Source organism: Eurytemora carolleeae, unplaced genomic scaffold (assembly GCF_000591075.1).
Source record: "Eurytemora carolleeae unplaced genomic scaffold, Eaff_2.0 scaffold1103, whole genome shotgun sequence".
NCBI lineage: Eukaryota > Metazoa > Arthropoda > Copepoda > Calanoida > Temoridae > Eurytemora > Eurytemora carolleeae.
In genome coordinates, this window is record NW_019396993.1 from 1 (window position 1) to 26,527 (window position 26,527).

Below are 26,527 nucleotides of genomic sequence, written 5' to 3' on the forward strand. Positions count from 1 at the left end.
TTGATAATGTTTCTGATCCCTAATGCTATCCGTTCAGTATGCTATACAATCCATACAGTATCTGATCCATACGCTTTCTGATTCATATGTTACCCAATCCATACGCTATCCATTCCATATGCTTTCCAATCAATTAAGATTTATTGCATTTATTATTTTTAATGCGGTTTTCCGATGCCCTCAGCCAAAACACAGTCCCTACTGACTCTTCTACTCTTCGATCAAGTTTTCCGTTGTCCTCAGCCATATTCAGATTGTATTTTTAATAATGTATCCAATCCATATGCTATACAATCCATACGCTATCTGATCCATACACTATCTAATCCATAGCTATCTGATTCATATGCTATCTGATCCATACGCTATCTGATCTATACGCTATCTGATCCATACGCTATCCAATCCTTACGCTATCTGATCCATACGCTATCCGTTCCATACGCAATCTGATCCATACGCTATCTGATCCATATATATCCGATCCATACGCTATAAAATGGCTGAGGTCCCCATTAACTTGTAATAGTAGAAATTTAAATAATTTTGATGAACTAGACTGGACAGTAGAGAGGGAGGAGATGCCACCAACAAAAGACTCGAATTTCTCAATGATATTTACAGAACAGGTGACTAGTAACATAACATTCATCTCAATTCAGTAAACGGATTTTAGGTGAAACTGAATTATTATTATGTACTATTACTAGGGTACAATAATAAATCGACGGTTGCAAACGAAGAGTGCCCGAATTTAATGAATTCTCTGGTTCTCTGTTTCTCTAGTTCTCTAGTTCTCTAGTTCTCTAGTTCTCTAGTTCTCTAGTTCTCTAGATCTCTAGTTCTGTATTTCTCTAGTTCTCTAGTTCTCTTGTTCTCTAGTTCTCTAGTTCTCTAGTTCTCTAGTTCTCTAGATCTCTAGCTCTCTAGTTTCCTAGTTCTCCAGTTTTCTAGCTCTCTAGTTCTCTAGTTCTCTAGTTCTCTAGTTCTCTAGTTCTCTAGTTCTCTAGTTCTCTAGTTCTCTAGTTCTCTAGTTCTCTATTTCTCTAGTTCTAAGTTTTCTTGTTTTCTAGTTCTCTAGTTCTCCAGCTCTCGAGTGTTTAATAGTAATGTTTAAGTTTTATATCTTTGCAACCTTATGTGGTAGATTTTTGTTATTATGAGCTGTGAATTCTGCCAGATTATTTAGGCTCTGTTTCAAAAACCAAAGGTTTTCAGGTTGAAAAGATAAATGGATTTTAAAATTGAGTTTAAGTTGAGTTTCTTCAGTTGATCTTATTTTTTTCATTATTTCCGGGTTCTCATCCAAGCATTCAAATACCTACAGTAGTTTTTACTACCAGGAATATAGGTTGTTAGAGGGAACATCATTGGTTGAGGGGTGAGAAAGTGTTGAATAATATTTTCAAAAATGGTTTTATTTTTCTTAAATGTACGGATTGTAGGGTTTTTTTTTCGAAAATTGTACGGATTTTTAAAAAAAATTTACAGATTTATAAAAAATGTAGGGATTTTTTCAAAAAAAAAGATGTACGGATTGTTTTTCGAAAATTGTACGGCTTATACGGATTTTTTTCTGAAAATGTACGGATTTTTGTACGGATTTTTTCAAAAAAGTTTTGGCCACCCTGCAAATAATACATTTAAACCAATTAAATTGAAAAATAAACAAATTCTTATTTAGGCGGCGAATCTGTGGTATTGCAGGATGACAGTGTGAGGTAAAACATTGTAATTTACTGTGTAATGTTTTATAGTTCTAATTTTAATTCAATTTATGCCTTGATATAGTCACACGACTCGAATTTCTCATGTGCTGGAATATGCTAAAAAGTTGTTCACTGCTGTAGAAAAAATGAAGGATCAGTTTAAAAAATGTTTCATTTTCACATTGTCGATTGTAATAAAGGAATTTAAGACGTAATTTCAAGTAACTCTATTCCTAGAATATCATATCCGATTCTCAATAGTACCTTTCAAATCTTTGTCTAATTATTCTAAACTTAGATATATGCTTATTTTCTAAGTGAAAAGCAAGTTGTAGATTTTTTGTCAAAGTGACGTGCGGATTTATTTTGCGGAGACAGTTTAGAAAATTGTGAAAATTCAACACTTATGTATAACTACGGAAATATCATTGTCATACAGGGTAAAATATTACTGTTGTGAATCGGACTTGCCACTTTTTAAACTTGAAAATATGTTCACGCTTTTATTGTAAATAAATTAATCGGTTTAAAAATGAATAATTCTTACTTTAGACTGAACGAGAATGACGAGATAGTAATTGAAGTGAATGATACGGATCTCGATGGAATAACATTTTAGAATTGTTTCTCACAATGAAATAGTTTTACACCTGTATTATCCGAATAGTTTAATGAATCAATACAATCAATATTCATATCTTCAATCTACCCTATACACACAGAATTGTATTATCTTTACTAGTTCTCTGTATACCGTCAAGGATTTAACACATACAAAATCTTTTATTGATATGCATACACAGCACACACATACAGAAATAGTTTTACAGCCATTGACAAATTTAAACAAAGAACTGTGTATTAGATGTTAGTCCGTGACATATTAAGGTCCAGACTTTGGGTTCATAAGCATATGTGAAGCAAGTATAGATTTAGATATCTTTTAAAGATAATTATTTAAACAAAGAACTGTGTATTAGATGTTAGTCCGTGACATATTAAGGTCCAGACTTTGTGTTCATAAGCATATGTGAAGCAAGTATAGATTTAGATATCTTTTAAAGATAATTATTAATAAAATGGAAACTAATGATTTTAAGATAATATGCTGTTATTTCTATAAAATTAAGTATTGATGGAATATAATCCTATTGTTAATTACAGATTACAAATGCTGACAGAATAAGCCTTGAATAAGATGGATACTACAGAAGTAAAGGAGATGGATACTCTTCCCCCCAGGGAACAGGGTAGCCATGTTTTAGGTACAAATTTATTTGATATTTTACACACGCTTAGAAAAGAAAAAGAAAATTTAAACATGAAGCTTCTTTCATCCTTTCGTATAGAATGTTTATTTAGTAGTTTCGCCTTGTTTAAAGGGACAGCCAGCACAATTTCAAGACACCTTTCATGCAAGTATAGCAATGCCCAATTCACAACGGTACCCTTAAAAGCTTTGTCTGATCAAGTATGAATTATATATGAATATTTATAATTTTGAAAATTATTTCCAATTGTGGTTACTTTATATAAGTGACTTTTGCATTTCTACTGCAGGAAAACATGTAGGACTTGTTAATCAGATAAAGGTATCAAGGCTATCGTTGTGAATCGGGCATTGTCATCTTTGCATGTAGAGTCAGTTGAAATTACGCCTACAGTCCCCTTTGAAGGTCTACATTTGAACAGTTTATAGTATATTAAGACAAAAAATCATTTACAACATTATAAATTGGATTTATGTATTTGAGATTTTACAAGTCTGCATTTTCTGAAAACATTTTACTGTGTCAAACTTGCCAAAAGAAAAATTTGTTGTGCGAAAGAAAATTAAATTTTGTACGAAAAGCAGGCAATAAATCTGGACCAGGTTGAGAGGAGGAAATTGTTAACTCTGAAAGAAATTTTTGTCAATAGATGATAATAATGATGATAATGATACTCTTGGTACTCCAGGGTTTGTGAAGAAGTTAAGCTGGAGAGGATTTGCATGTCTGTGTACCTATATGCTAGGATACTGGAACTGGAGTATAGCCTGGATGATCACCCCACTTATTCTTAGTGCACTCAGGTTAGAAAATAAATTCTTCAATTTCATAAATAATTATTTTTATTTAATTTTCATAATTTTTTTTGTATTAATTATTATGATTATTATTATAAAATTACTTTAAACTGATCACCAATGGACTAGATCAGGTCTGTGTGTATATGTAAGTAGTGAGGAGAGAAGACAAGAAAATGTTTATTTCGTTTAGGGATCAATATAAGAAGGAGAGAAGACAAAGATTGGCAGCAGCAAGAGAAGCCGCTTTAACAAATGAACAGGCTATGATAGAATCAAGGTACTCAATGCTTTAAACTCATTTATTAGATTTCAGCAGTTAGAAGTTTTTAGTTTGGTAGTTAGTTTAAATTTCAAAATTTTATTTTATCAGAACTTAGCTTTATGTTTTTTCTTATTAACCTAGTATTTAGCTTTATGCAAATCTTAGCTCAAATTTGCTCGATCATTAATGTTAATGTAAGGTTAAAGGACCTGCGTTCTTGACACAAACTCTGATTTTCGTAATCCATATATTTTTGCAATCCAATATCGGAGACATTTGATTTTTCATTTCAATTATGAATTAAATATATTAGAGCAAATAATTTAAGATTGAAAAATTTAAGGTTTACACGACCGCGATGCAAAGATAAAGGGATTTGCAAATATAGTTTGTTGCAAAAACTTCGTTCCTTTGTTTTACTGAAATAAGGGAAAATAAAAATTTATTTTAAATATGTAAGTGCGTCATTGAAGTTTACAACATTAGAAAATTGTTCAAAATTTTGAATTAGGGGATTAAAATTATGCCATTTAAGTTTAAAACATGAACCGTACAGAAAACAGAAAGTGTTAAACCTTGTAATAATTGAGCGAGAGTTCCAGCTGACATGGTCTAAACTCAGAACCATGAACAACATTTTTTAATTAAGGTAGATAGTGAAAACCTAAGAAAAATTTAATTCATCATTCGAGGAGGTTTTTAGTCTATCAGAGGTTTTAATTTTTCAGAGGTTTTAATTTATCAGAGGTTTCAATTAAGAAAATTTGGTATAATGCGTCCTTCATGGACGTATCTGATTGAATCCAGTAGTAAATCTAGTAAACCAGCCTTGCTCTGGTCTCCTTGTGAAACAGCACAGACAGAAACTGTTTTATCTTTTCAGAAACATTTGGTAAAATAGCAGTGCTCAGAATGTAGATCCGCCTGATCTAGTTTTTTTCTGCTGACTGGATCCAATTCTGGATCCATTGGGACTGAAAATTGGCCGAGTTCTTTGCAATAAAATGTTGAGTGGCTTATTCTAATGGAAGGAAACATATCGATGAAGTTCAGAGCTAGACTTGAAACTGTTAATAATAAACTTGAATTAGTACTGCTTAAAAGATATTTAGTTTATCTAGTGCATGATAGTTTTGAATAAATATTTGAATATATATATTTTTAAGGTTTAGAGATACCACCTCCAGGTTGGATATTCAAGGTTCAGGGTTTTATCTACCCAAACATGAAATCTTAGTTTCCTAATATTATCTATATTGTTTGTACTGGATAAAGGATTTGAGTATTTGCCACAAACTCTGATTTTCCCATTCCTATATCTGAGCAACCCAATTTCGTAGACCTTAGATATTTCAAACTATGAATTCTGTTTGATCAAAGAATCAAAGTTTGAAATATCAAAAGCTTACACCATAAGGTTACAAAGATATAGGGATTACAATTTTTGAGTCTGTGACAAAGACTCAATTCCTTTATAGATTAAAATCCAATGATATAACAAGTGAAGATTTCATGTTATAATTTATACTAACAAACTTAACCATTTGTTTTTGCACGTAGGATTTTTAAATATTTTTTTGACTAACCGTTTTTTTGCGTGGTTTGATGTTTAACAGGTTTTAGGTGTTGTTACCAGAAACACTTCAAGTTTAACATTTTTTAAATATATTGAAAACCAGTGCCTAGGATCCGGATCCGTTGCTCCTTGGATCCGGATCCAAGGAGCAAAATTATATTAATCAAAAACTGCGAACCAAACGTTTTTTACTCTTGAAACTCTAATCTAGACTGTAAAAAAGAGAGATTATCAAAACTTTTCCTATCGCTGAATGGTTTATCGAGCATTAAAATAAGCGAAAAAAAGAAAAAAAATTTGTTTAAAAAAAATTTTCTTTGTTAAAATAAATCAGAAAAATGTGCATGATCTTATACGGATCCGCTTCAAATTTAAATGGATCCTAAAGCACTGTTGAATATAATGGGTTTAAAGAATAGAATATGTGAAAATAATTGTTATTTTTTACCCCAAAGTGAATAAATCCTATTTTTAAACTATTTTTATTTTTAGTATTTATTCACTTTTCCCAATTCTATGTTCATAGACTCACTCTGAAACATATCTAAACCTTGTTAGAAGTTAAAGTAGGAAGTAAGTAACAACATTAATTCCCAATTGGACTTATTTCAGAATTCCTCAAAAAAAATACGGAGACTGGTAAAAACTTTTTATTTCCCCCCCCCCTTTCTATAAATAGTAAAGTTATTATTGATCTAGAATCTTGAAGTCTCTTTTCTTTCTACAAAAGAGTCTCATGAACATTTGTTAAGTTTGAATGATATTTAGAATGTTGGTTGATGATTTACCATCCTGGGTATACTTCCCTGATAAGGAGAGAGCTGAATGGGTCAACAATATAATTAAACAGGTTAATCCTTTTAGATTATACACCGCACAATCAAAGTTCATATACTTATTAATGAGATCGCTGGGATCGCTGGGTTTCTTTTGAGTTGAAAAAAGACTGTATTTTATAAAAATAAATCCTCGTTGTTAATATCGCGTTTTTTTATTGGTTTACAAAAAATAGGATAAAACCTCATCTTCAGATGCTGTACATTTATTTGTAAAATTATTCGTTTCTCTTGAGAAACAGAAAACTCGGGATTAGGAAGGCGACATTTAGATTCAAGTTATTGCTTTAAATAGTCCAAACAACATGAGACACACAACAATTGTGCAGTGTAAACAGACACATTTCACTGAATTAATGATAAAATAATTACAAGTAAAGCTATTTGCTTTTTAACAACATCAAGTGCGCTTGAGTATTGCATTAATGTCGTCTTCCTATTCTACAGTTTTCTGGTTCCCACTGTACAAGATTTTGTGCAATTAAAATCATAAAATCAGATTAATTCATCTGATCTTCTTATCTGAGACATTGTAGGTGGTCGGTATAGTCGGTATTTACAAATATTCTAGAATGAAATCCTTTATTTAAAACGATCGTGTTTATCAGCTGAAAAATATTGAACTTTTTAGTTGTGGCCTAATGTGAACAATTATGTGAGGAAAACATTATTTGAAACTGTTGAGCCCCTTGTCACAAACATTCTCAATGGATATGGAATCAAGGTAATTAAACAGTTTTCCGAATTTTACCATTTTCATTTAGCCCTGAAGTCAGAGCACTTTATTTCTTTAAATGCGTTTGTTTTTAAAGAATTGATTGCAAACAAATGAACTGTTCAAGAATACCAACACAGTTGTTATTATGGCTAAACCCCTTGTAACTTTACTGTAAGCTCTTTTTCCTACTGGGTTAGCCAATTGTGATACTCCGCTATCAGTGTCTGCATAGAGATAATGCATTGACGAGAACTTGTTCTTAAACCTTAGAATGATTTGTCTCTCAATTAGAATTATCTTTCGCATCCCCAATTTTTGTGATCTGTTCAGTTAACAACATTTTTTATTTGAATGAAATGATACATGCAATTTAACTACCACTAAACTTTTTATTATGTTTAAAGGCTATCTATTATTAAATTTACTATATAGTCATATTTAATAAATCTGTTCTGGCCCCTGGTTTAATCAGAGTTGATATTCACTGCTTGAAGAAGAAACCTAGTTCCTAACCCTAGCTGAGATATCGGAGTACTGTATGGTACTGAGATATTTATCCTTGGATATGAAACTAGCTGGAAACTATTTTCCCTGAGACCTCTGCTAAGAACTAGATCTACCAGGTTCCCAACAGTATGTTCTCCTAGGAACCTTCTCTCCAGTAACTCTGTAGGAACCTGGATTCTAACATAATAACAATCCTCGCTTCCAGGTTCAGGTTCATCAGGTAATCTGGATTCAGCTGCTTCTTTTGCAGTTTCCAATCTTGCTGCTTCTTTCTCCTGTATCTCCTTCTCTAGAGCTGCTTCCTTCTCCTGGTTTTCTTGCATCAAAGCTACATCCTTCTCCCGTTGTAGATCTTCCTGTTGTGCTGCTTTATACTCTTGAAGCTGTTGTCTTCTGATAGATCTATCTCTCTCTCTCATGGCAACCTTCTCCATTTCAGTACTAAATATATATATATATGAAAAAGAGTTTAAATAAGCTTAGTTCATAATTAAAATATTATGAAGTTTATTTCTTCTGCCTCAAACTCAAATTTTTAAATCCTTATATCTTTGCAACCTGATTTTCATAGTTTAAGAAATTTTGTAAAATATTGGTGAGCCATACTTGCATTCTGCCTCCATAATTTATAAGATTTTTTGTTTCGCTTAGACTTATATTATAATTTAACCTGAATTGTAAACTGTTTGCATCAAAAACTTGCATAAACATCTCTGGTGTTGATAGATCTTGTGTTTTATGAGAAGAGATTATTTTGAAATTTCCATTTCTTTCCATCAACCAGAATATTGTCAATCCAGTCAGAAGATCTTTGGTTAATCTTCTCATTCCGTACATACTGTTAATCTCGCGATTAAGCTGCTTAACTTTCTTTTGAGAACCACAGTATCTTCCCCAAAGAATACATCTCTGCTCCAGCTTTTGTTTTATTTCAGAGCTCTTCAGAACCTAGAGATTAAATATCGTATTTTTGCCAAAAACTCAGATTTTCTAACCCCTAAATATTTCCAACACGATGTTGTAGACCATTTATATTTCAAACTATGAATTCTGTTAGATCAAATAGCCTAAGTTTTAAATATTAATGGTATTCAGCATCAGGTTGCAAATAAATATGAAAATTTGAGTTTATGGCAAAATCTCAGTTCCTTTGTTCATATAGATTTTAGAAAGGAAACTAAAAATTTGTTTCAAAACAATAGAAAAACAGACGAATTTTTTTTTAAATCTCACCCTTTCTACAAACTGATCCGATGATAAATCATCTCTGTAAACAAACATGAAAACCAGTTTCTTCTCAGAAATAGGCAGTCGAACTAACCCGCCGCCCTCCGGTTCACTTCGTTCCCTCTCCAATTCCAACTCCAGTTCCCTTTCAGACTCTCTTCTTCTCCTCTCAGCAACTATCATCTCAAAATCTGAATCCGTGTTTTCATCAACCTCCATTAAATCATCGTCTGAGTCTTCGTCACTGTCGCTGGAAACCTCTCCAGCTGCTTCAAAATCCTCATCTTCCTCGGCGTCTCTATACAAGCATTTTAAAGTATATTATATTACAACAGGGGCGTACTCAGGAATTTGTCCAAGGAAGATACATTTTTTTTCCTTTTAAGGGATGGGAAAGCTCAACACCCGTTGGGACCTGAACCCCCATGGGAAACCATAGATTTTACTAATCCAGGGGGCTGAGACCCTATTAGCCCCTCCCCCCCACCCTTGAGTACGCCTCTGATTTTGAACATTAAAAAAAAAAATATATTGTCTCAAATAAAATTGATATAGTTTCAAATTTAAATCTCCGTGTTTGAATTTAAATCTCGAGAAATTATGAATAATGATGTAAACAAACCTATAAAGTAGACTTTGTAATACATCCTGGAGAGTTCCCTCACCAAATGTTGGAAGACCTTCGCCAAATCTTGTGCTTAAAACAGTGCCTAGTCCATTAAACACCGTTTATATAAAACAGTGCCTAGTCCATTAAACACCGTTTATATAAAAAACATTGATGTAGAATGATTTAAAAAAAAATACATACAGGGATAACCAGAAAACAATGGAAAAGGATGACGACATTATAGCAATACTTAGTGTAATTGATGGTGTTAGAAAGCAAATAGTTTTACCAGACACTTATAAAATTACTTTTTTACTTGGATCTGTTTACACTGCATAATTGCTGTGTTTAAACTTGATTCTCAAAGTTGTCTTCCTATTCCAGAGTTTTCTGGTTATCACTGTACATATTGTATATCCCTGACAAAAGATTAAAACTTCGATCATTTAACGGTTAAAACGGCTTTATTGTATTCCTAAAGTGCCAGACACCCCGGGGTTACTTTCGTCACTGTCGCAAGGTTCAGCAAGGATACCCTAAATGTTAACGATAGAAGAAGAAAAAATATTCATTTATATATAAAATAACCCTAGTTGCATTTTGATTTAAATGTAAAATTATTTAAAATTGATAATATATATCCTACCTCATTACTATCATTTGCCACTAAAATTTCGGGTTCATTTTCTTCCCGGAAGGACATTGCTCTAGTTCTGACCATTCCAAAGATGTATTCTAAAAATTGCGGATTTTTATCAAACTAGTTCCCAGATTTCTACTTTTCAACCTGTAAAATAATAAGTGGTTTTCAGGGTTTCAAATTTGAAAGAGAGCGAGTGTATCTAGGACATGTTCCGCCAAGGATAACAGGAGTCAAGGTATAAATTAAATTTGAAGGAACGCCCCCAAGCAAGCGAATTCACAGTCGATATATCTCTTCCGCCTGCCCCTACCCCTCCATGGCATTAACCCCCCCCCCCCCCCCCCCCGTGATTTATATATCACGCCCCTGTCACAGCTTCATATCTAAACACCCTTTCAATAATTAGGTTTACAATGAGAAAGAGACGAGCAGGAACGAGATTATCTTGGATATAGATATTGTATTTGCCAGTGATTTAGAGGTAAATATTTTGTTTTAATTGTACAGCCATTTGCTGTATTATTATTATTACTCAAAGCTTTTATATTAAAGGCGAGCATGTTTTTAGTTTAACCATTGTATGACACAGGTTGAGTTTAGTGTCAAGAGGATTAAAGCTCGGGTATCTGAGTTTAGTCTCAGGGGTATGCTGAGGTAAATATTTTTATCAGGGACAAAGCTTTAAAGGGACTGTAAGCGTAATTACAAGTGACCCTCCATGTAAATCCCTCGTTGCCCTTTGCTGGAGGGTCACTTAAAATTACGCTTACAATCCCTTTAACTAGAGGGGGGGGGGATATTTTTACATTAAAGTTTATTTTAAAATCTGCTTCAGAACCCAAGAATTTGGGGGAATTTAATACAAACCAAAGCTTAACCAAGCCTTGTAAATATTGAACAACTAGCTAAAAAGTCCGGCGTTGCCCGTAGGAAAAAAAAATTTGAAAAAAAAAGTTTGAAATAAACATTTTTATTACCCTATAACACACCCCGGCCACACATGAGTGTCCACAAAAAAATTCAGTCCAATCTGTCCAGCCGTTTGGCCGGCTAATTGCAACATATATATACGAATGTCTTGTTTTATTTTTAGATAAAACTTGATAAACGAACCCTAAATAATTGTTTATGTCACTAGTTGATGGAAAGGAAAGAGTTCTGAACCTAAGAATTAAGGTTTTGATTTGCCAAATATTTTGCTTTTTTATGTCAAACCTTGTTAATTTTTGTCAACAAATTATCATGTCCATTCATGTTAGTTTACTAGCTTGGGAACCCAGCTTTGCCTGGAAACTAATTTTCACGTGGTTTTTCCAAGTTCCCCAATCAAAATTTGAGACAAATCGGTCAAGAAGTTCCTGAACCATGATCAGACATATAAACATACAGAGATTACTACTTTATGTTTATACTAGCTTTAGAACCCAGCTTAGCCTGGAAACTAATCTTTCACTACAAAAGTTATTCACTCGCCTTAGAACTTGTAAACCAAGCTAAGAACATTCCCGTGGTACTCCCGTGTTCCCCAATCAAAATTTGAGGCAAATCAGTAAAGCGCTTCCTGTGTTATTATCAGCTATACTAACAAACAAACAGAGATTACTACTTTATTTAAATTGATTGATGTATTTTATTAGGGTTGTGCTGAAGCCCCTGATCTCAGATATCCCTCTTATTGGTATTTTTTTATTTGTACATTTTTTTAACTTTTCTCAATTCATTCAGTGCTTAGAATTAGTATCCGCTACATTTTGGCTTCCTGGTTCCGAATCCGCAAAAATATGTGAATCCACGGATCCAAGAGGCAAAATATCATATAAAAACTGTAATAAAAACTATTTGCTTTCAAGCCCCAAATCTGAAGTTGTTAAAAAAATCAGTCAATCTTATTCAAGACGGTTTTTTTCTGGACGGATCAAAAATGTAATTGATCCATAGCACTGCTTTCATCACATTATCGTTTTATCCGATATCATATTGAAATTTTAAAATATTGTAAAATTTAATTAAAATAAATTATTAAAGTTAAAAAACATTATCGTTTTTATATGTTTCTGTAATGTATGTATTTTGGAGCATTTTTAAACATTCTTTTGTAGGTGGCGTTCAGGTTTTCTTCCTTTCTGATCCTGAAATTGATTACAGGTAGGGATATTTCTTATTCACCCTTTTATTTTTAGCGAACACTTCCTTTAGATTTATATTATTTAGTCTTGGTGGAGTCGCGGGTGCCCTGGATGTTCCTGGTTTAGATAATATTGTTCGAAATATTGTTATTGAACAGGTATATTGATCATAATATTTTTTGGAATATTCTTATTAACAGGTATTTAACATAATATTGTTTGGAATATTGTTATTTAATAGGTATTGATCATAATATTGTTTGGAATATTGTTATTGAATAGGTATTTAACATAATATTGTTCGGAATATTGTTATTGAACAGGTATTTAACATAATATTGTTCGGAATATTGTTATTGAACGGTATTTAACATAATATTGTTCGGAATATTGTTATTGAACAGGTATTTAACATAACACTGTTCGGAATATTGTTGGTGAATAGGTATTTAACATAATATTGTTCGGAATATTGTTATTGAACAGGTATTTAAAATAATATTGTTCGTAATATTGTTATTGAACAGGGAATTTAGCATAATATTGTTTTGAATATTGTTATTAAACAGGTATTCAACATAACACTGTTAGGAATATTGTTCTTGAACAGTATTTAACTTAATATTGTTATTGAAGAGGTATTTAACATAACACTGTTCGGAATATTGTTATTTAACAGGTATTTAACATAATATTGTTCGGAATATTATTATTGAAAAGGTATTTAAAATAACACTGTTCGGAATATTGTTATTGAACATTGAACAGGTATTTAACATAATATTGTTCGGTATATATTTTTATTGAAAAGGTATTTAACATAACACTGTTCGGAATATTGATATTGAACGGTATTTACATAATATTGTTAGGTATATATTGTTTTGAAAAGGTATTTAACATAACACTGTTCGGAGTATTGTTATTGAAAAGGTATTTAACATAACACTGTTCGGAATATTGTTATTGAACAGTATTTAACATAATATTGTTATTGAACAGTATTTAACATAATATTGTTATTGAAGAGGTATTTAACACAATATTGTTCGGAATATTGTTATTGAACAGGTATTTAATATTTTATCTTTCTCTGCCATGATTTCCTATAAACTAGCTGAAACTAAATCTCTTTTAATTTACACTGTTCTTGTATTGCTGTTGAATTTATTTATGAGTTTGGATTGATCTTTTTATATCTTCTTTTTAACCTTTATTTTTATTTTGTTGACTGTGTTCCCTGACAAGTTGCTATCCCTGTATTACCAATTTTGATATTATTCTGGATTAGACACTTTAATTTTCCGAACATGTTCTAATTATCATTATATTCTTTAAGATACGGAACTTTATTGTTCTTCCCAACAAGTTCTACCTGTCATTGTCGTCTTCCATTCCTAAGAAAGATCTAATCTGTCCTAACACTGCTGGCGTGCTGAGGTAGAAAATAAATATTTATTAAATTTGTTTTATTACGTCATAATTTTGAATTATTATGATTTTTTTTTATAGAGTAACACTGATACAAGCGAAGGATCTAATGCAGAAAGATGTTGCTATTGTAGGCAAAGGTAACATAGAAAAAAGGTCTTTGCCACAAACTCTTAATTTCTAATCCCTATATCGTTCAACCCAATTTCGTAGACCTAAGATATATTAAACTATGAATAAAAGAATTAGAACATTTGAGTTTGAGTCAAAAACTCAATTATCTAAGTGATAATATATCTAATTTTTAATTTCTCAACCTTGTTGATTTTAGGTAGTAGTGATCCCTATGCTATACTTACTGTTGGTGCTACAACCTACAAAACTCCAACCATCACAAATAACTGTAATCCATCATGGAATAGGACTTATGATTTCCCAATAGGAATGATAAATCTTTCAAAAAAAATCAAGTTCTTTTCAAATATGTACATTTAGATACCATTTAGTTGTATTAGTACTAGAATTTTTGCGATTTTTATGCACATACTCTTGAAGTCCAATTATTTTACGTTAGCTTGTCGTTATAAAATCTTGCCAATATGAACAGTCTGTTGCCCAGAAAAAAAAGATATACAATATGCATGACCTTCAGGGTGGTGGGGCTATTGGGGCTCAGACCCCCCCCTGAAGGTTTCCAGGTTTTTTTTGGACCCTTTTAGTCCTGAGCTTCCTCCCCCCTCCCCCCCTGAGTACGCCCTTGATAACCTTAAATAGTGTAATAGCCATGAAATTTTTAACATCCCTGCAGAGGTCGTGCATGGCCAAGACTTCACGATGGAGTTTTTTGACGAGGATGATCGACGTGATGATGAATTCTTGGGTCGAGCCAAGGTTCAGACTGCAGCTGTAGCTGAACGAGGAGAGATTCAAGGGTTCTGGGTGGACCTAGAGGAATGTGAGTCGGGAAAAGCTCAGGTCTAGCATTTTTTGAATTACATATTTTTACGGTAAATATATTATGATAATAATAATAATAATGATGATGATGATGATCATGAACCCTAAATAACACATATATTTGAATTCTATTTTTGTTCATTCAATCTAATCTTTGATGCTCGAATGCCAATCTCAAATTTATGAAACTGCTTATGTTTAAAGAAAATAGTTCAAATGAGCAAATATTGTGTATGACGTCATATCAGTAGTTCAAATGAACAATAGTTCAAAGGAACAATAGTTCAAAGGAACAATAGTTCAAACAAACAATAGTTCAAAAAAAAACAATAGTTCAAACGGCAGTTATTCAAACAAATATCCACCTTCCCCTGTATTGGGGGCAGAGTACCGGGATGAACGGGTTTGGGCACTGGCCCTTAACGTCCCATGGCGGTCTGGGGATTGGGGGTCTACCACGATCTTATCTTAAATTAAAATAAATAATAGCGATTATCTCTGATGGGTTTAGAAATTGATTAAACCAATTTTCTTAAATTAAGGGTTTTCTTGTAAAAAAACAGATATTAATGCTATTTTATCAGGTATCTCTGAGCTGGCTGCCGGTTACAAGCAATCAGACCCATGTCAGGTATTTATGTAAACTTGTTTAAGTCAAGACCTGACAACAGAACTTGTTTGAAAGTTATCACTTTTGTGGGATCTGAAATATCGACAATTTATTGTATTTTTATTTTTATTATAAATACAACATCAAGAAAGGTTTCCAGGAAGCTGTTCATTTGAAATGTTTCACGTTTGATCTCAGCTCTTGGAAGTTTTTGCAACTATGGAACTGGGTCATAAGAATTGCGTTAACGCAGCTTTTTCTGTAATTTAGGGAGATGAGCAAGGGTGATGGAGAGGATGAAAATGCTAAATGTATTCTTCACATTTTTGTTGATAACTGTACAGGTCTTAGTCGTCTTCATTAAATTACAGGGTTACCCACAAAGTATGAAACTTCAGAAACGACTGTATGGAATTTATATCGTCTGTTTCCCTATATTCATGATTCCCTTCAACAGTAATCTTCCTTTCTTTGCTGCAAATCTTAAGTAAGCCATAAACAGACCAACTTATTTGATTTAACCCTGGAATCGTCATCTTAAGAGTTTCAAGTCGTCTTGACAGTCTCATCCTTTATGGGGAAACCTGTATATAGCACAGTCAATTAGCCAATTAATCAACTATGAAAATATTGAACTATATGTATTATTTTTCTAGGTTTGAATAATGCAAAGAATCCTGGCTACAAACCCTCCCCTGTAGTCCAGATAACTTGTGGCAAGGTAAATACAACGTAATTTTTGGGTTTGTATATTAAAGGGACTGTTAGCGTAATGATACTTAATGCATAGGTGGTAATGCCCGATTCACAACGGTACCCTGAAAAGCTTTGTCTAATCAAGTATGAATTAAATATCTATTGAATGGAGGGTCAATTTAAACTACGCGTACAGTCCCTTTATACTTATTTTAGTTGAATGATGTTGGCTTTCCAGATAAGTATGAAAATCATCCAAATATATAACAGTTGGAGATTGAATGATAATTTGATATAATTTACTTCTTATCTTAAAGGGAGAGATTACGATTATTGAACGGGGCATATTTAATTAGCAACCAGCCTAGAAATCCTTCACTTCTTACCCAGTAATTGAACAAATATTGAATGACGGCGACCCATGGCTATAATTTGGTCGTGTGGCCAGGAACTTCACAACTTGCAAAATCAATTGTTATTACACGGTTATATTAAAAAGAAGTCCGGGACATGGAAGGGACTTGAACATTCCGTCCCTTCTGGAGTTCAATGTTATCCCTACCTTTTGTGATTTGATTTGATTTGTGTAGGATGTAAGACAGACCTGGCCTAAATCCTTCCCTTCTAACCCAGTAATTGAACAATATATTGATTGTGTAGGATGTAAGACAGACCTGGCCTAAATCCTTCACTTCTAACCCAGTAATTGAACAATATATTGATTGTGTAGGATGTAAGACAGACCTGGCCTAAATCCTTCACTTCTAACCCAGTAATTGAACAAGGGTTTGTCATGCTTGTCAACAATCCTCATGCTGACGTCATCCACATCAAGTAAGCAACGTTCTAGTTTTTGTTCTTTTATTTGGCTAGGCCGTTTTCAAACTAAAAACCAAGCATTGGTTTCGAGTAAACAGTTGATATTTTTATGATTTAATTTTTGACATTTTAAGAGCATCTATGCAAAAATATATTGTTAAAAATCAGTTTAACGGTTTTTAAGTTTGTCGGAGACTGATATTATAAATAATTAAAGTTGTAAGGTTGTACAAACTAAAAACCAACCGCTGGTTTTGAACAAATCTATTTTAGTGTTAACTGTGAAAATATGCAAAAATACATTGTCCATGTCTATGTAGGCTACTATGGTTCTATGAATTTATAAATAAATAAAACAGTCACCCATCAGTCCGAAGAAAGGTTTGGGTAGAGCCCACATCACCGTACTACTCCCAACATGAATATTAAAAGTTGTAATGTTTATATGACCGGAAGTCAGAACTTTAGTGTGGTGGATCTTGGAATCAAGCTTAAATCTCCATCTTATGTAGATCATCGGATTAATTTAATTCCTCTTCGATAACCCTTCATACCTCTTCATACCCCGCAGGATTAACTTTGATTTAGGGTTAAAGTATTTTTAGTGCCCACATTATATATCGAGATCAAAAGTTCAAGATTAAGGATACTCCACTCAAAAGTTCCGACCTCAGGACATTTGTTGGAACTTTAATCTAATCTAATGTTTCTCTTGGTTCCGCTCTATTTAATTTCTGTCAAGGATAAGAACTTTACTCTAGATAATAATCTCTCAACTCACAATTCTATATCAGACATTCAGCGCCGGGGTCATATACAGGGTTGACTACAAAGGAGGAGACTAAGGAGACGACCTTAAGGAATCTTGTTTTCTACTGCTTTAAACATGTTCCTTAATATATCATTAATTGTATTTATTAACTCTTAGACTATCAGATTAAACTCGTCCTTTGTGGGTAACCGTGTGGATTACATAGAACACACCTTGCTAGATCAAAAATATGTTCATGTTACATTTTGCTTTTGAAAAAAAACGTGAAATGAAGTAAAGTACAACTTAATTGTGTATTTTCTTATTATTACCTTTTATTTACATATTTCATGGACACTTTTTGGGTCGCATTGGATAATGATGATATCTGTAAAATCAATCTAATCAAAATAAATAACAAGAATGATGGTACAATTTTAGTTTTCACATTTCAGACTAAGGATTTTTGGCCTTAATTTTTCAACAATGTTTTTATAATTTTTTTTATATAATTTTTGTAAAATAAAATGTTACGAGGCATAGTTAGTAATTTCAAATGTTCATCAATAATCTGTTTTCATATGCGCGTCCGCACTTCCTCTTTTTCTTGCCTCCCTTTGCCTGCGCGCCATCACTCTTTTATTGTAAAGATGTCCCCTCTCAGTTTCTTGTTTTGCTTAATTGTAATTGCAGCCTCAGCGCTGAACATTTTGTCTAATTGCACTGGCTATAGGTCTTCACTTCTAGTACTTCAAGGTAGTCTCTATTTCCAGCGAGGGAGCAATAGCTTCCCTACTTAAACTTTCCAGTACAAGGAGGGTTGCTATTCAACGAAGAATAATCTAGTGACCCGCTCAGAGGTAATTTTGGTGTAGGATTCAACAGAGAAATGTCCTTGATTCTCATTTTGCTTCTTGTGAGAAGGTTAGATGGTAGGTAGAGGAGATTTGGAGATGAGGATAACGGTTTGTAGGAATGGTGTATTAGGAATGTTTCGTTAAAATCACTTCATTTGACCACATGTTGTACTGTTTCCCAGTCCAGCGGAATTCCTTAGGAAGTATCGCATTTAGTGTGCACCGCTGTATGCATTATGCAGTGTTGTCCCCTTTTAACAGCTCTGCTCAGGGATCAGGGAAAGGGCCCTCCAAGAAAGGGTTTTGATCGCTAATTGGAGTTGATATAAAACCGGATTAGTATTAGACATAGTAGCTCTATTTTATTCCTATTTCTTGACTCAGCACCCCGGCCGTGGCTCTTGTAGTTAAGAAGGAGGCTAGCTAATTGAGCACGGGGTTCAGGGCCGCTTGGCCTTCCCTCCCTCCATATGTGCAGACACCTTTCTCAGCGTCCACTGCAAATAGTGCAGAGAGCTATCTAGCAAAGCTTTGTTATCCTAGGCTGCAGGAATGCAACTGTAAACTGGCCTAAATCAAAACCGTTCCTGGAGCTAATTTTAATAATATTGCTTTTTAGGGTTCTAGATACTAGTAAACAGAACAATTGTATTGGAACTATGAGTGTTAATGTTTGGAACATTATCAAACAACCGGATATGGAATACCCTCTTCAGCCATGGATTCTCAAGGTCATCATTAATTTTTCTATTTTCTATATTTTATTTGTTGTAACTTTTTAAATATGGGATTGGTTTGGTGTTCAAGCTTTAGCTTTGCTCATCATTGTACACTTTGGATTAAGTTGTTGATTTTCTAATAATATTTTGTAAATTTTCTTCACAGGGATCAAGTTCTGATGCTCAGATAACCATGTCTGTGTCTGTCAGGAAATTATTGGGAGTCAGATAAAGCACAGAATAAAGAATATAAAGTCATCATGCACTGAAAGTGGCAAAATTAAGTAGTTAGTAAAAAGAAAATAATACTAGGGATGTAGATTGTAGAGAATACATTTATCAAATCTTTTTAAACAATTTTGCTAATCTCAAATAACAATGCGAACCAGGGGTTTGATGAAACAGTCATCGTCGCCTAAGAAAACAGCTGATGTAACTCCACTCATAGACGGTAATTTTTACACTTTGTGAAATGCTAATGAAAATTCCGTACAATTGAATAAATTTCGGATGCAAAACTAGTATATAATCAACATTTTGAAATTTAGAACAAGGAACCGGTATTTAGAATTTTTGGAATAACTTTTATAAAATTTGAAATTATAATTTTTTATAGTTTTTGCGATTACTAGAATTTTCTCTCTCACTAGGAATTACATTATTTACTTCACAATATATTATCAGTAGTTTATTGGGTTTTTATATTGATTCTAGATTAAAGAGATTGAATGTTGCGTAGTTTAAAAACTATTTTTTACATTCTTATAATTGTTTATTCAATAGTAAACTTGTATCTTATTAATTAAGGTCTAGGAATCGAACAGAGTAGTGGCATTCAAGTTAAAACAGCTTTATATGATGAAACTGTTAAAGCTGGGACAATCAAGTTACAGCTTTTTAAGGTAAAATAACAGTTTTAAGTGTAATTTCAAGCTTTAATAACGTTTTAACAAAACATAAGGTTTAAGCTAAACAGCAATTAAGCTGGAGTACAAATAAACCAGAAAACAGAAAGTAACATTTAAGAAATAGTGCAGTTTAACCCGGAACTCGGAGTTCGAACGAATTTATAAAATGTAGTATTGACAATTTTTCAATGGGTTTTATCCTTTTGTATCTTGGTAATTTTAAAAATAAATAAATAGCTATGAAATATGCGGGAACAGTTTTAAAAGGCTCCATAAAATATTTAACTAAAAAATTACAGATATTAATTAAAAAAGAAAACTGTGGCATTTCATTATCAGTAGGTTGAGAAAACAACATTCACAAATTCTTTCGATGTCTCGTCAGTTCTGGGTTAAACTGTATATTATCAACAAATTGTTCAGGGCTCAAATCTGGAGAAAAAGGACGTGAATGGTAAATCTGATCCATATGCCATCATCTCATACGAAGATCAAGAATCTAAAACTAAGGTTACGATTTAATCATTATTAGGAAAAGTAGAATTAAAGGGACTGTATGCGTAATTTCAAGTGAGCATCAAATTATAGAGTGACGTGTCTGATTCCCGACAGTAGCCTTTAAACCTTTGATTGATCAGGGTTATCGGACTGTTCCTCAGTAATCTACAGAAACGCTTTGAATTGTTAAACACTTTGTTTTAAAGCTTGTTTATATTTAAAAGATATTAATATTCGTTTTCTGGACGTGGGAGAAAACAAAATAATCTTGAAAACCGTTATTAACATAAAATATTTAGCGATTTTCAGGGAGTTAACAGTGACTTCCCACTGGACGTAGCGTACACCGGGTTTTACGGAGAATGAAGCGGTTTTCAATAGATTCTCTTTGCTCGATGAACGGACAAAGGTTTAAAGGGTAGTGTACTAAACTGGACATTGTCCTCTTTGCATGGAGGGTCATTGGAAATTACGCCGCACAGTCCCTTTTACTAGATTATTTTTTTTGTATTGTATGATGGTTGACTTGTTATTATTATAATTTGTTTAGACCTGTAAGAATACAGTAGAACCTGAATGGTACCATGAAGAAGTAATCAATATCAAGGAGAACGGTGACAATCAAATTCATATTCGGGTCTTCGACAAAGACAAGATTGGGAAGGTAATTTTTATTTCGATTTACAAGTTTATGATTTTTCAGAAAAAAACTTCGATCCACCATGAAACCTCTTCATAGCGTTCAGGGGCGTAAACAGGAATAAATCTAGGGGAGGACTTATCACCCGTTGAGGGCTAAAAAACCCCTTGAAACCATAGATTTTACTGATCCATGGGAGGGGTCCGGGGGGCTGAGTCCCAATAGCCTCCCCCCCCCCCGGTCTATGCCATTGATAGTGTTTACATTATACACGTATATAGATAGTTTAGATAAATAAATATACAACACAATGCACAGTGCACGCGTAATACTTTAAATATAAAACATATACAAACACTACTTGTATTGGAACCCAGCTTTGCCGGGAAACTGAGCTTGATTAAAATCAACCACTTATAATGGAATTTTTAAACCAAGCTAAGAATATTTTCGTGCTTCTCCCTGGTTCCGCAACCAAAATTTCAGGCAAATTCATAAGTTATGATTGGACATTTCAACAAACAAAGAAACAGCCATACAAACAGACATAAATACTCAATATACATATACATAAATACTTTTTATATATATATTTATATATATGTATGTAGAATACTTGAATCGAAAGGTACACAGTAAGGATTATAAATTTGTTAAAGATGCGTCATTTCTCGGCTGCAATATATGCTTAGGAACCTCGAAAGCAATCTTGATTTTTTTCAGGATGAACCGTTGGGTTTAACAACACTTGATGTAAGAAGGGTTTCCTATGCCGGCTCTATTCTTCAGGAAAGATTATATTTTCTAATATAATAATTTAATAGATTTTGAGAACATGAGTTTTCAGTGATCTTTGTAAAATTATGCAGAAAATAATGTAATCTTTTGGGATCAGGAATGGACCGATCTTTCCCATTGTAAGAGTGGAAAGATTCTTCTCTCTGCAGAATTTACTCCTAAACAATCCTTTAAGAAGGTGCCATAATTAGTAAAATAATATGTTGGGGAATGCGAAAATCGATATTGTTTAAATGGGTTGTAATTTTCGAGTCATCTTAAAAACGCTTATCCATGTTTTAACCACCCTGCATAATATTGTTCAAAATATTTACTTTCGGTACATATTGCCTTTGTTTTGTAATCTCGGAAAATTTAAAATGCAAAACTGAAGAATTTTTATAAATTAAGAAATATTAATGTTTTTCCTAGACTGCAACAAAGAATTACTTTAGGAGGAAGTTGAAACAGTTGACCCTGTTCAAAAGAAAGAAATTGGAGATCATTTAAAGGATGAAGATCTCCTGATCAAACTAGACGAACCTGCTGTTGATGTGACAGATCCAGGCCAAAGGTCTCAATCTGAACCTTCATCCCCTGCCCCTCAATCTTCAGCTGATAATACACTTGGCTATATGGTTGAGGATGAGAATGATATAACTGGAAATGAAAACACTGAATTTACTTTCACCCCTGCAGAGCCTCAGCCTGTTCAGGAATCTGGATTCTTGAATGCTACTGTTCATAGAGCTATTGACCTGGAAAAGAAAGATTTTGCTGGAAAATCAGATCCTTATGTTGTACTTAGATTTAACCACCAGAAAATGAAATCCAAGGTCTTCAAGAACAATCTTAACCCAGAGTTCAACTTCCAGGAACAGTTTGTTTACAAGGTTGGAGATTCCACCTTGATGAAGATAGAGTTGTATGATGATGATGTTGGTAAGGATGAGTTTCTAGGATCAGTAGTTATTGATTTATCTGGAGTGGTTGCTGGCCAGGATATAATAAACCACTGGAAGGATTTGGAAGGAGTCAAACGAGGAAAAATATGCTTCTCTTTTGAATTTTCTCTTCACGAGGTAAATTGCAATAAATTTCGCCATGTTTTTTTTTAAATTACATTTTTTGATATTTAGAAAATCGAGCAAATACGTCGTCCATCGCACAATAATATAATTGCGGCAGCCATATCACCAACAATCAGTATTGCAAGTCCTCAGGCATCTATTGGTAAGAGACATATACATTTATATATATATACAATTTTGCTATCTATGAAAACATTTTTTCTGTTCTGAAATGTTTAAGAAAGATTAAGATTATGTGTAGTTCTTCTTTGTTTAAAGGGGGAAGAATAGAGAAAAAGAGATAGGTTTGAGCAAGGGTGTAATGCAAGGAAAGTTAATTGCAGTCGTGTATACTCTGCGTACAAATTGAAACCAGTTCTCTCTGGGCGGAATTTGTAAACAAGAATAGATGCATCAGTTTTCGTCTAGTATCCGAGGAGGTTAAAAGCACTAAATTTTGATAATTTTGATAATTCACAGAATAGTTTCCTATGACCAGAATATTTCATTGATTTTTTATGTGAAAAATGGATCCCATGTCAGGCTTTGACATCCGTCTTGTGTTTACATTACCGCCCAGAGACAGTACACTGCAGTACAAAAGATGTGTACACTTCTGAAATAACTTTCCTTGCATTACATCCTTGGGTTTGAGGATAAATGGAATTAGATGATATTGATTGAAGTTTTGACAGCGATTATTATTATTATTATTATTATTATATTTAGGACAAGGAGAGGTTTCAAAAGAAAAGTAGTGAAACAGGAGAAAGGTTTGACGAGAAAAGGAGTTTGATTTATATATATATATTTAGGAGAATTAGGAGAAGGAGATGATGGTTTAAGGAGAAGAGTAGTTGGAACAAATGGAAAGATCCGTCTTACTATTATATATGATGATTTAAAGAGTGAGCTAAAACTATTCGTTCATGAGGCCACTGGTCTTCCAGGTTAATTATTATTTAATGATCTGAATTGACCATTTTAAACGAAACTGTACAAAACCGAACTGAAATGAACTGAAATGAACCAACCTCTACTACTCCTAACCGAACAAACCCAAATTAAAATGATCTAACATCTACTTCTCCCAATCTAACCGAACTAAAATGATCCAACCACTACTACTCCTAACCGAACAGAACCAACCCAATCTGAAATGAAACAACCACTACTACTCCTAACCGAACCAACCCAAATTAAAATGATCTAACCTCTACTTCTCCCAATCTAACCGAACTAAAATGATCCAACCACTACTACTCCTAACCGAACAGAACCAACCCAATCTGAAATAAAACATCCACTACTACTCCTAACCGAACCAACCATAAATTAAAATGATCTAACCTCTACTTCTCCCAATCTAACCGAACTAAAATGATCCAACCACTGCTACTCCTAACCGAACAGAACCAACCCTACTACTCCTAACCCAACCAATCCAAATTAAAATGATCCAACCACACTACTCCCAATCTAACCGAACTAAAATGATCTAACCACTACTACTCTTAACCGAACAAAACCAACTCTAACTGAAATGACCAACCTCTACTACTCCTAACCAAACTAAATTTACCCAAACTTTACTCCTAACCGAACCAATCAAACTGAACTGAAATGGTCCAACCGAGTAGTTCCCAATCTAACCGAACTAAAATGGTCCAACCTCTACTCCTAACCGAACCAAACTAAACTGAAATGAACCAACCTCTACTACTCCTAATCGAACTAAACCGAACTAAAATGATCCAACCACCACTACTCCTAATCGAACTAAAATTATCCAAACTCTACTCCTTACCGAACCAACCAAACTGAACTGAACTGAACAACCTCTACTACTCCCAATCTAACCGAACTGAAATTAACCAACCTCTACTACTCCTAACCGAACCGAACCAAACTAAACTGAAATGAACTAACCTCTACTACTCCTAAACGAAGCGAACCAAACTAAACTAAATTGAACCAACCTCTACTACTCCTAACCGAACCGAACTGAACTGAACCGAACTAAAATGATCCAACCACTACTACTCATAACCGAACTAAACCTAACTGAAATGATTTAACCACGTCTACTCCTAACCAAACTAAAATGATCCAACCTCTACTCTTAACCAAACCGAACCAAACTGAACTGAAATGAATCAACCTCTACTACTTCTAACCGAACCGTACTGAACCGGAACGGAATCTAAACAAATTTATCCAGGTGGTGATCTACCCGACCCCCCAGACCCATACGTAAAGATCTACCTGATGCCGGGGAAGAGAAAGAAGAAGAAGACCAGCGTGGTGAAGGATACAGGGAACCCAAGGTAAATGAGAGTTTTGCTTTGGTAGGATACATTGAGAACCAGAAAACTCTGGAATAGGAAGACCATCTCAAAGCAACATTTACGTGTATTTTATGTTGTTACTAAGCAAATATTTTACTATTTTACTAATCACTTTTTAAATTGAAATTGTCTGTGCACACATCATTATTGATATCTTTCATGTTCAATGGACTATTTTAAATCATGACTTGAGACTAAAAGTCGTCTTCCTATTCCACAGTTTTCTGGTTTTAATTGTGACTATTTTTTATTTAAGAAACCAATTGGTTGCCATTGCTATTCCTTTTTTCCTTCAAAAAAACGGAATATTTCAGATATAAAAGAAAGATTTAATATGCTATTATGATAATATTAAGGCTAATAAATGATAATGAATTAAGACTGAAGAGCTGACATCAGAAATATTTTGCTTTTCAATTTTACCCCGGATTCTTCAATCTTTATGATTAATTCTTTAATCACTTGATTGAATTATGTCATCCTTAAAGGGATTGGGCGGACAAAAAAAGAAGACCCTTTTATATTTAATCAAAATAAAAATCTGAACAAATATTTTTCAGGTTTGATGAAGAGTTTGATTTTGATGTTTCTTTCAACAACCTTCAAGAGCATAGTCTAAAGGTAAGCTGACATATTTTCAGTTAATATCAAGTTTACCTACATTTGACAAAAATCAATGATTCCTCCAATTTACTACTTATGCATTGCTATTGAACTGTACTTTGGGATAACACAGTATAATAAATATAAAGGGCTTCAAGTTTATAAAGCCTTTAATATGGAGTTTTCTCTTTAGATTTGTGAATTTAAATAAGAAATTATTTGCTTAGATTTGTGAATTTAATTAAGAAATTATTTGTTTAGATTTGTGAATTTAAATAAGAAATTATTTGCTTAGATTTGTGAATTTAATTAAGAAATTATTTGTTTAGATTTTTGAATTTAAATAAGAATTTATTTGTTTAGATTTGTGTGGTAGATAAGAAGGGAACCTTCTCTAGAGGTCCTATTCTAGGAGTTACCATGGTATCTCTAGACAACCCTGGTCTACTACAGGAACTATTTTCAAATCATAATAAAGGGTTGAAAACAACTATTGAATTCTATATTTCAAGAATAAATATAGATTGTATATTTTTAGGATGAATACAGAAAATATAA

The 26,527-nt window shown here is 33.2% G+C and overlaps 2 protein-coding genes across 3 annotated transcripts; one reads left to right on the top strand and one right to left on the bottom strand.

The window, feature by feature from the left end:
• Positions 1 to 363: 363 nt before the first annotated feature.
• LOC111710872 (extended synaptotagmin-2) lies at positions 364 to 26,527 on the top strand. 2 transcript variants are annotated; one of them, XM_023485044.1, is made up of 36 exons: positions 364 to 629; positions 1,685 to 1,721; positions 2,262 to 2,974; positions 3,669 to 3,783; positions 3,971 to 4,057; positions 5,209 to 5,229; positions 6,387 to 6,468; positions 7,086 to 7,178; positions 10,329 to 10,394; positions 10,566 to 10,640; positions 10,749 to 10,813; positions 11,797 to 11,837; positions 12,259 to 12,304; positions 12,371 to 12,443; positions 13,625 to 13,725; positions 13,798 to 13,856; positions 14,048 to 14,158; positions 14,525 to 14,691; positions 15,258 to 15,304; positions 15,554 to 15,627; positions 15,940 to 16,004; positions 16,710 to 16,813; positions 19,026 to 19,137; positions 19,292 to 19,335; positions 19,515 to 19,576; positions 19,933 to 20,027; positions 20,457 to 20,543; positions 21,082 to 21,195; positions 21,895 to 21,960; positions 22,067 to 22,147; positions 22,404 to 23,030; positions 23,088 to 23,181; positions 23,834 to 23,968; positions 25,240 to 25,345; positions 25,927 to 25,987; positions 26,333 to 26,527. In XM_023485044.1, the coding sequence occupies exons 3-36, from the start codon at positions 2,908 to 2,910 to the stop codon at positions 26,510 to 26,512; spliced, it is 3,423 nt and encodes a 1,140-aa protein (XP_023340812.1). In that variant the 5' UTR covers positions 364 to 629; positions 1,685 to 1,721; positions 2,262 to 2,907; the 3' UTR covers positions 26,513 to 26,527. The 2 variants fall into 2 exon arrangements, with proteins under 2 accessions (XP_023340812.1, XP_023340813.1); XM_023485045.1 differs by lacking the exon at positions 5,209 to 5,229.
• Positions 7,542 to 10,274, bottom strand: LOC111710873 (uncharacterized). The gene is made up of 6 exons (XM_023485046.1): positions 10,163 to 10,274; positions 9,992 to 10,052; positions 9,529 to 9,616; positions 8,913 to 9,204; positions 8,350 to 8,627; positions 7,542 to 8,120 (listed from the first exon to the last, which is right to left on the bottom strand). Exons 1-6 carry the CDS (start codon positions 10,235 to 10,237, stop codon positions 7,637 to 7,639), a joined length of 1,278 nt encoding a protein of 425 aa, XP_023340814.1. The 5' UTR covers positions 10,238 to 10,274; the 3' UTR covers positions 7,542 to 7,636.

What these genes read in the sequence shown, in the direction of transcription:
- LOC111710873 (XM_023485046.1), bottom strand. Translation starts at nt 10,237, where the DNA reads ATGGTCAGAACTAGAGCAATGTCCTTCCGGGAAGAAAATGAACCCGAA. An exon ending in TGGCAAATGATAGTAATGAG is followed by an intron (nt 10,053 to 10,162) that starts GTAGGATATATA and finishes GTTAACATTTAG; the next exon opens with GGTATCCTTGCTGAACCTTG. An exon ending in GCAAACAGTTTACAATTCAG is followed by an intron (nt 8,121 to 8,349) that starts GTTAAATTATAA and finishes ATATATATTTAG; the next exon opens with TACTGAAATGGAGAAGGTTG.
- LOC111710872 (XM_023485044.1), top strand. Translation starts at nt 2,908, where the DNA reads ATGGATACTACAGAAGTAAAGGAGATGGATACTCTTCCCCCCAGGGAA. An exon ending in CAGGCTATGATAGAATCAAG is followed by an intron (nt 4,058 to 5,208) that starts GTACTCAATGCT and finishes TATATTTTTAAG; the next exon opens with GTTTAGAGATACCACCTCCA. An exon ending in CTAAACAATCCTTTAAGAAG is followed by an intron (nt 22,148 to 22,403) that starts GTGCCATAATTA and finishes GAATTACTTTAG; the next exon opens with GAGGAAGTTGAAACAGTTGA.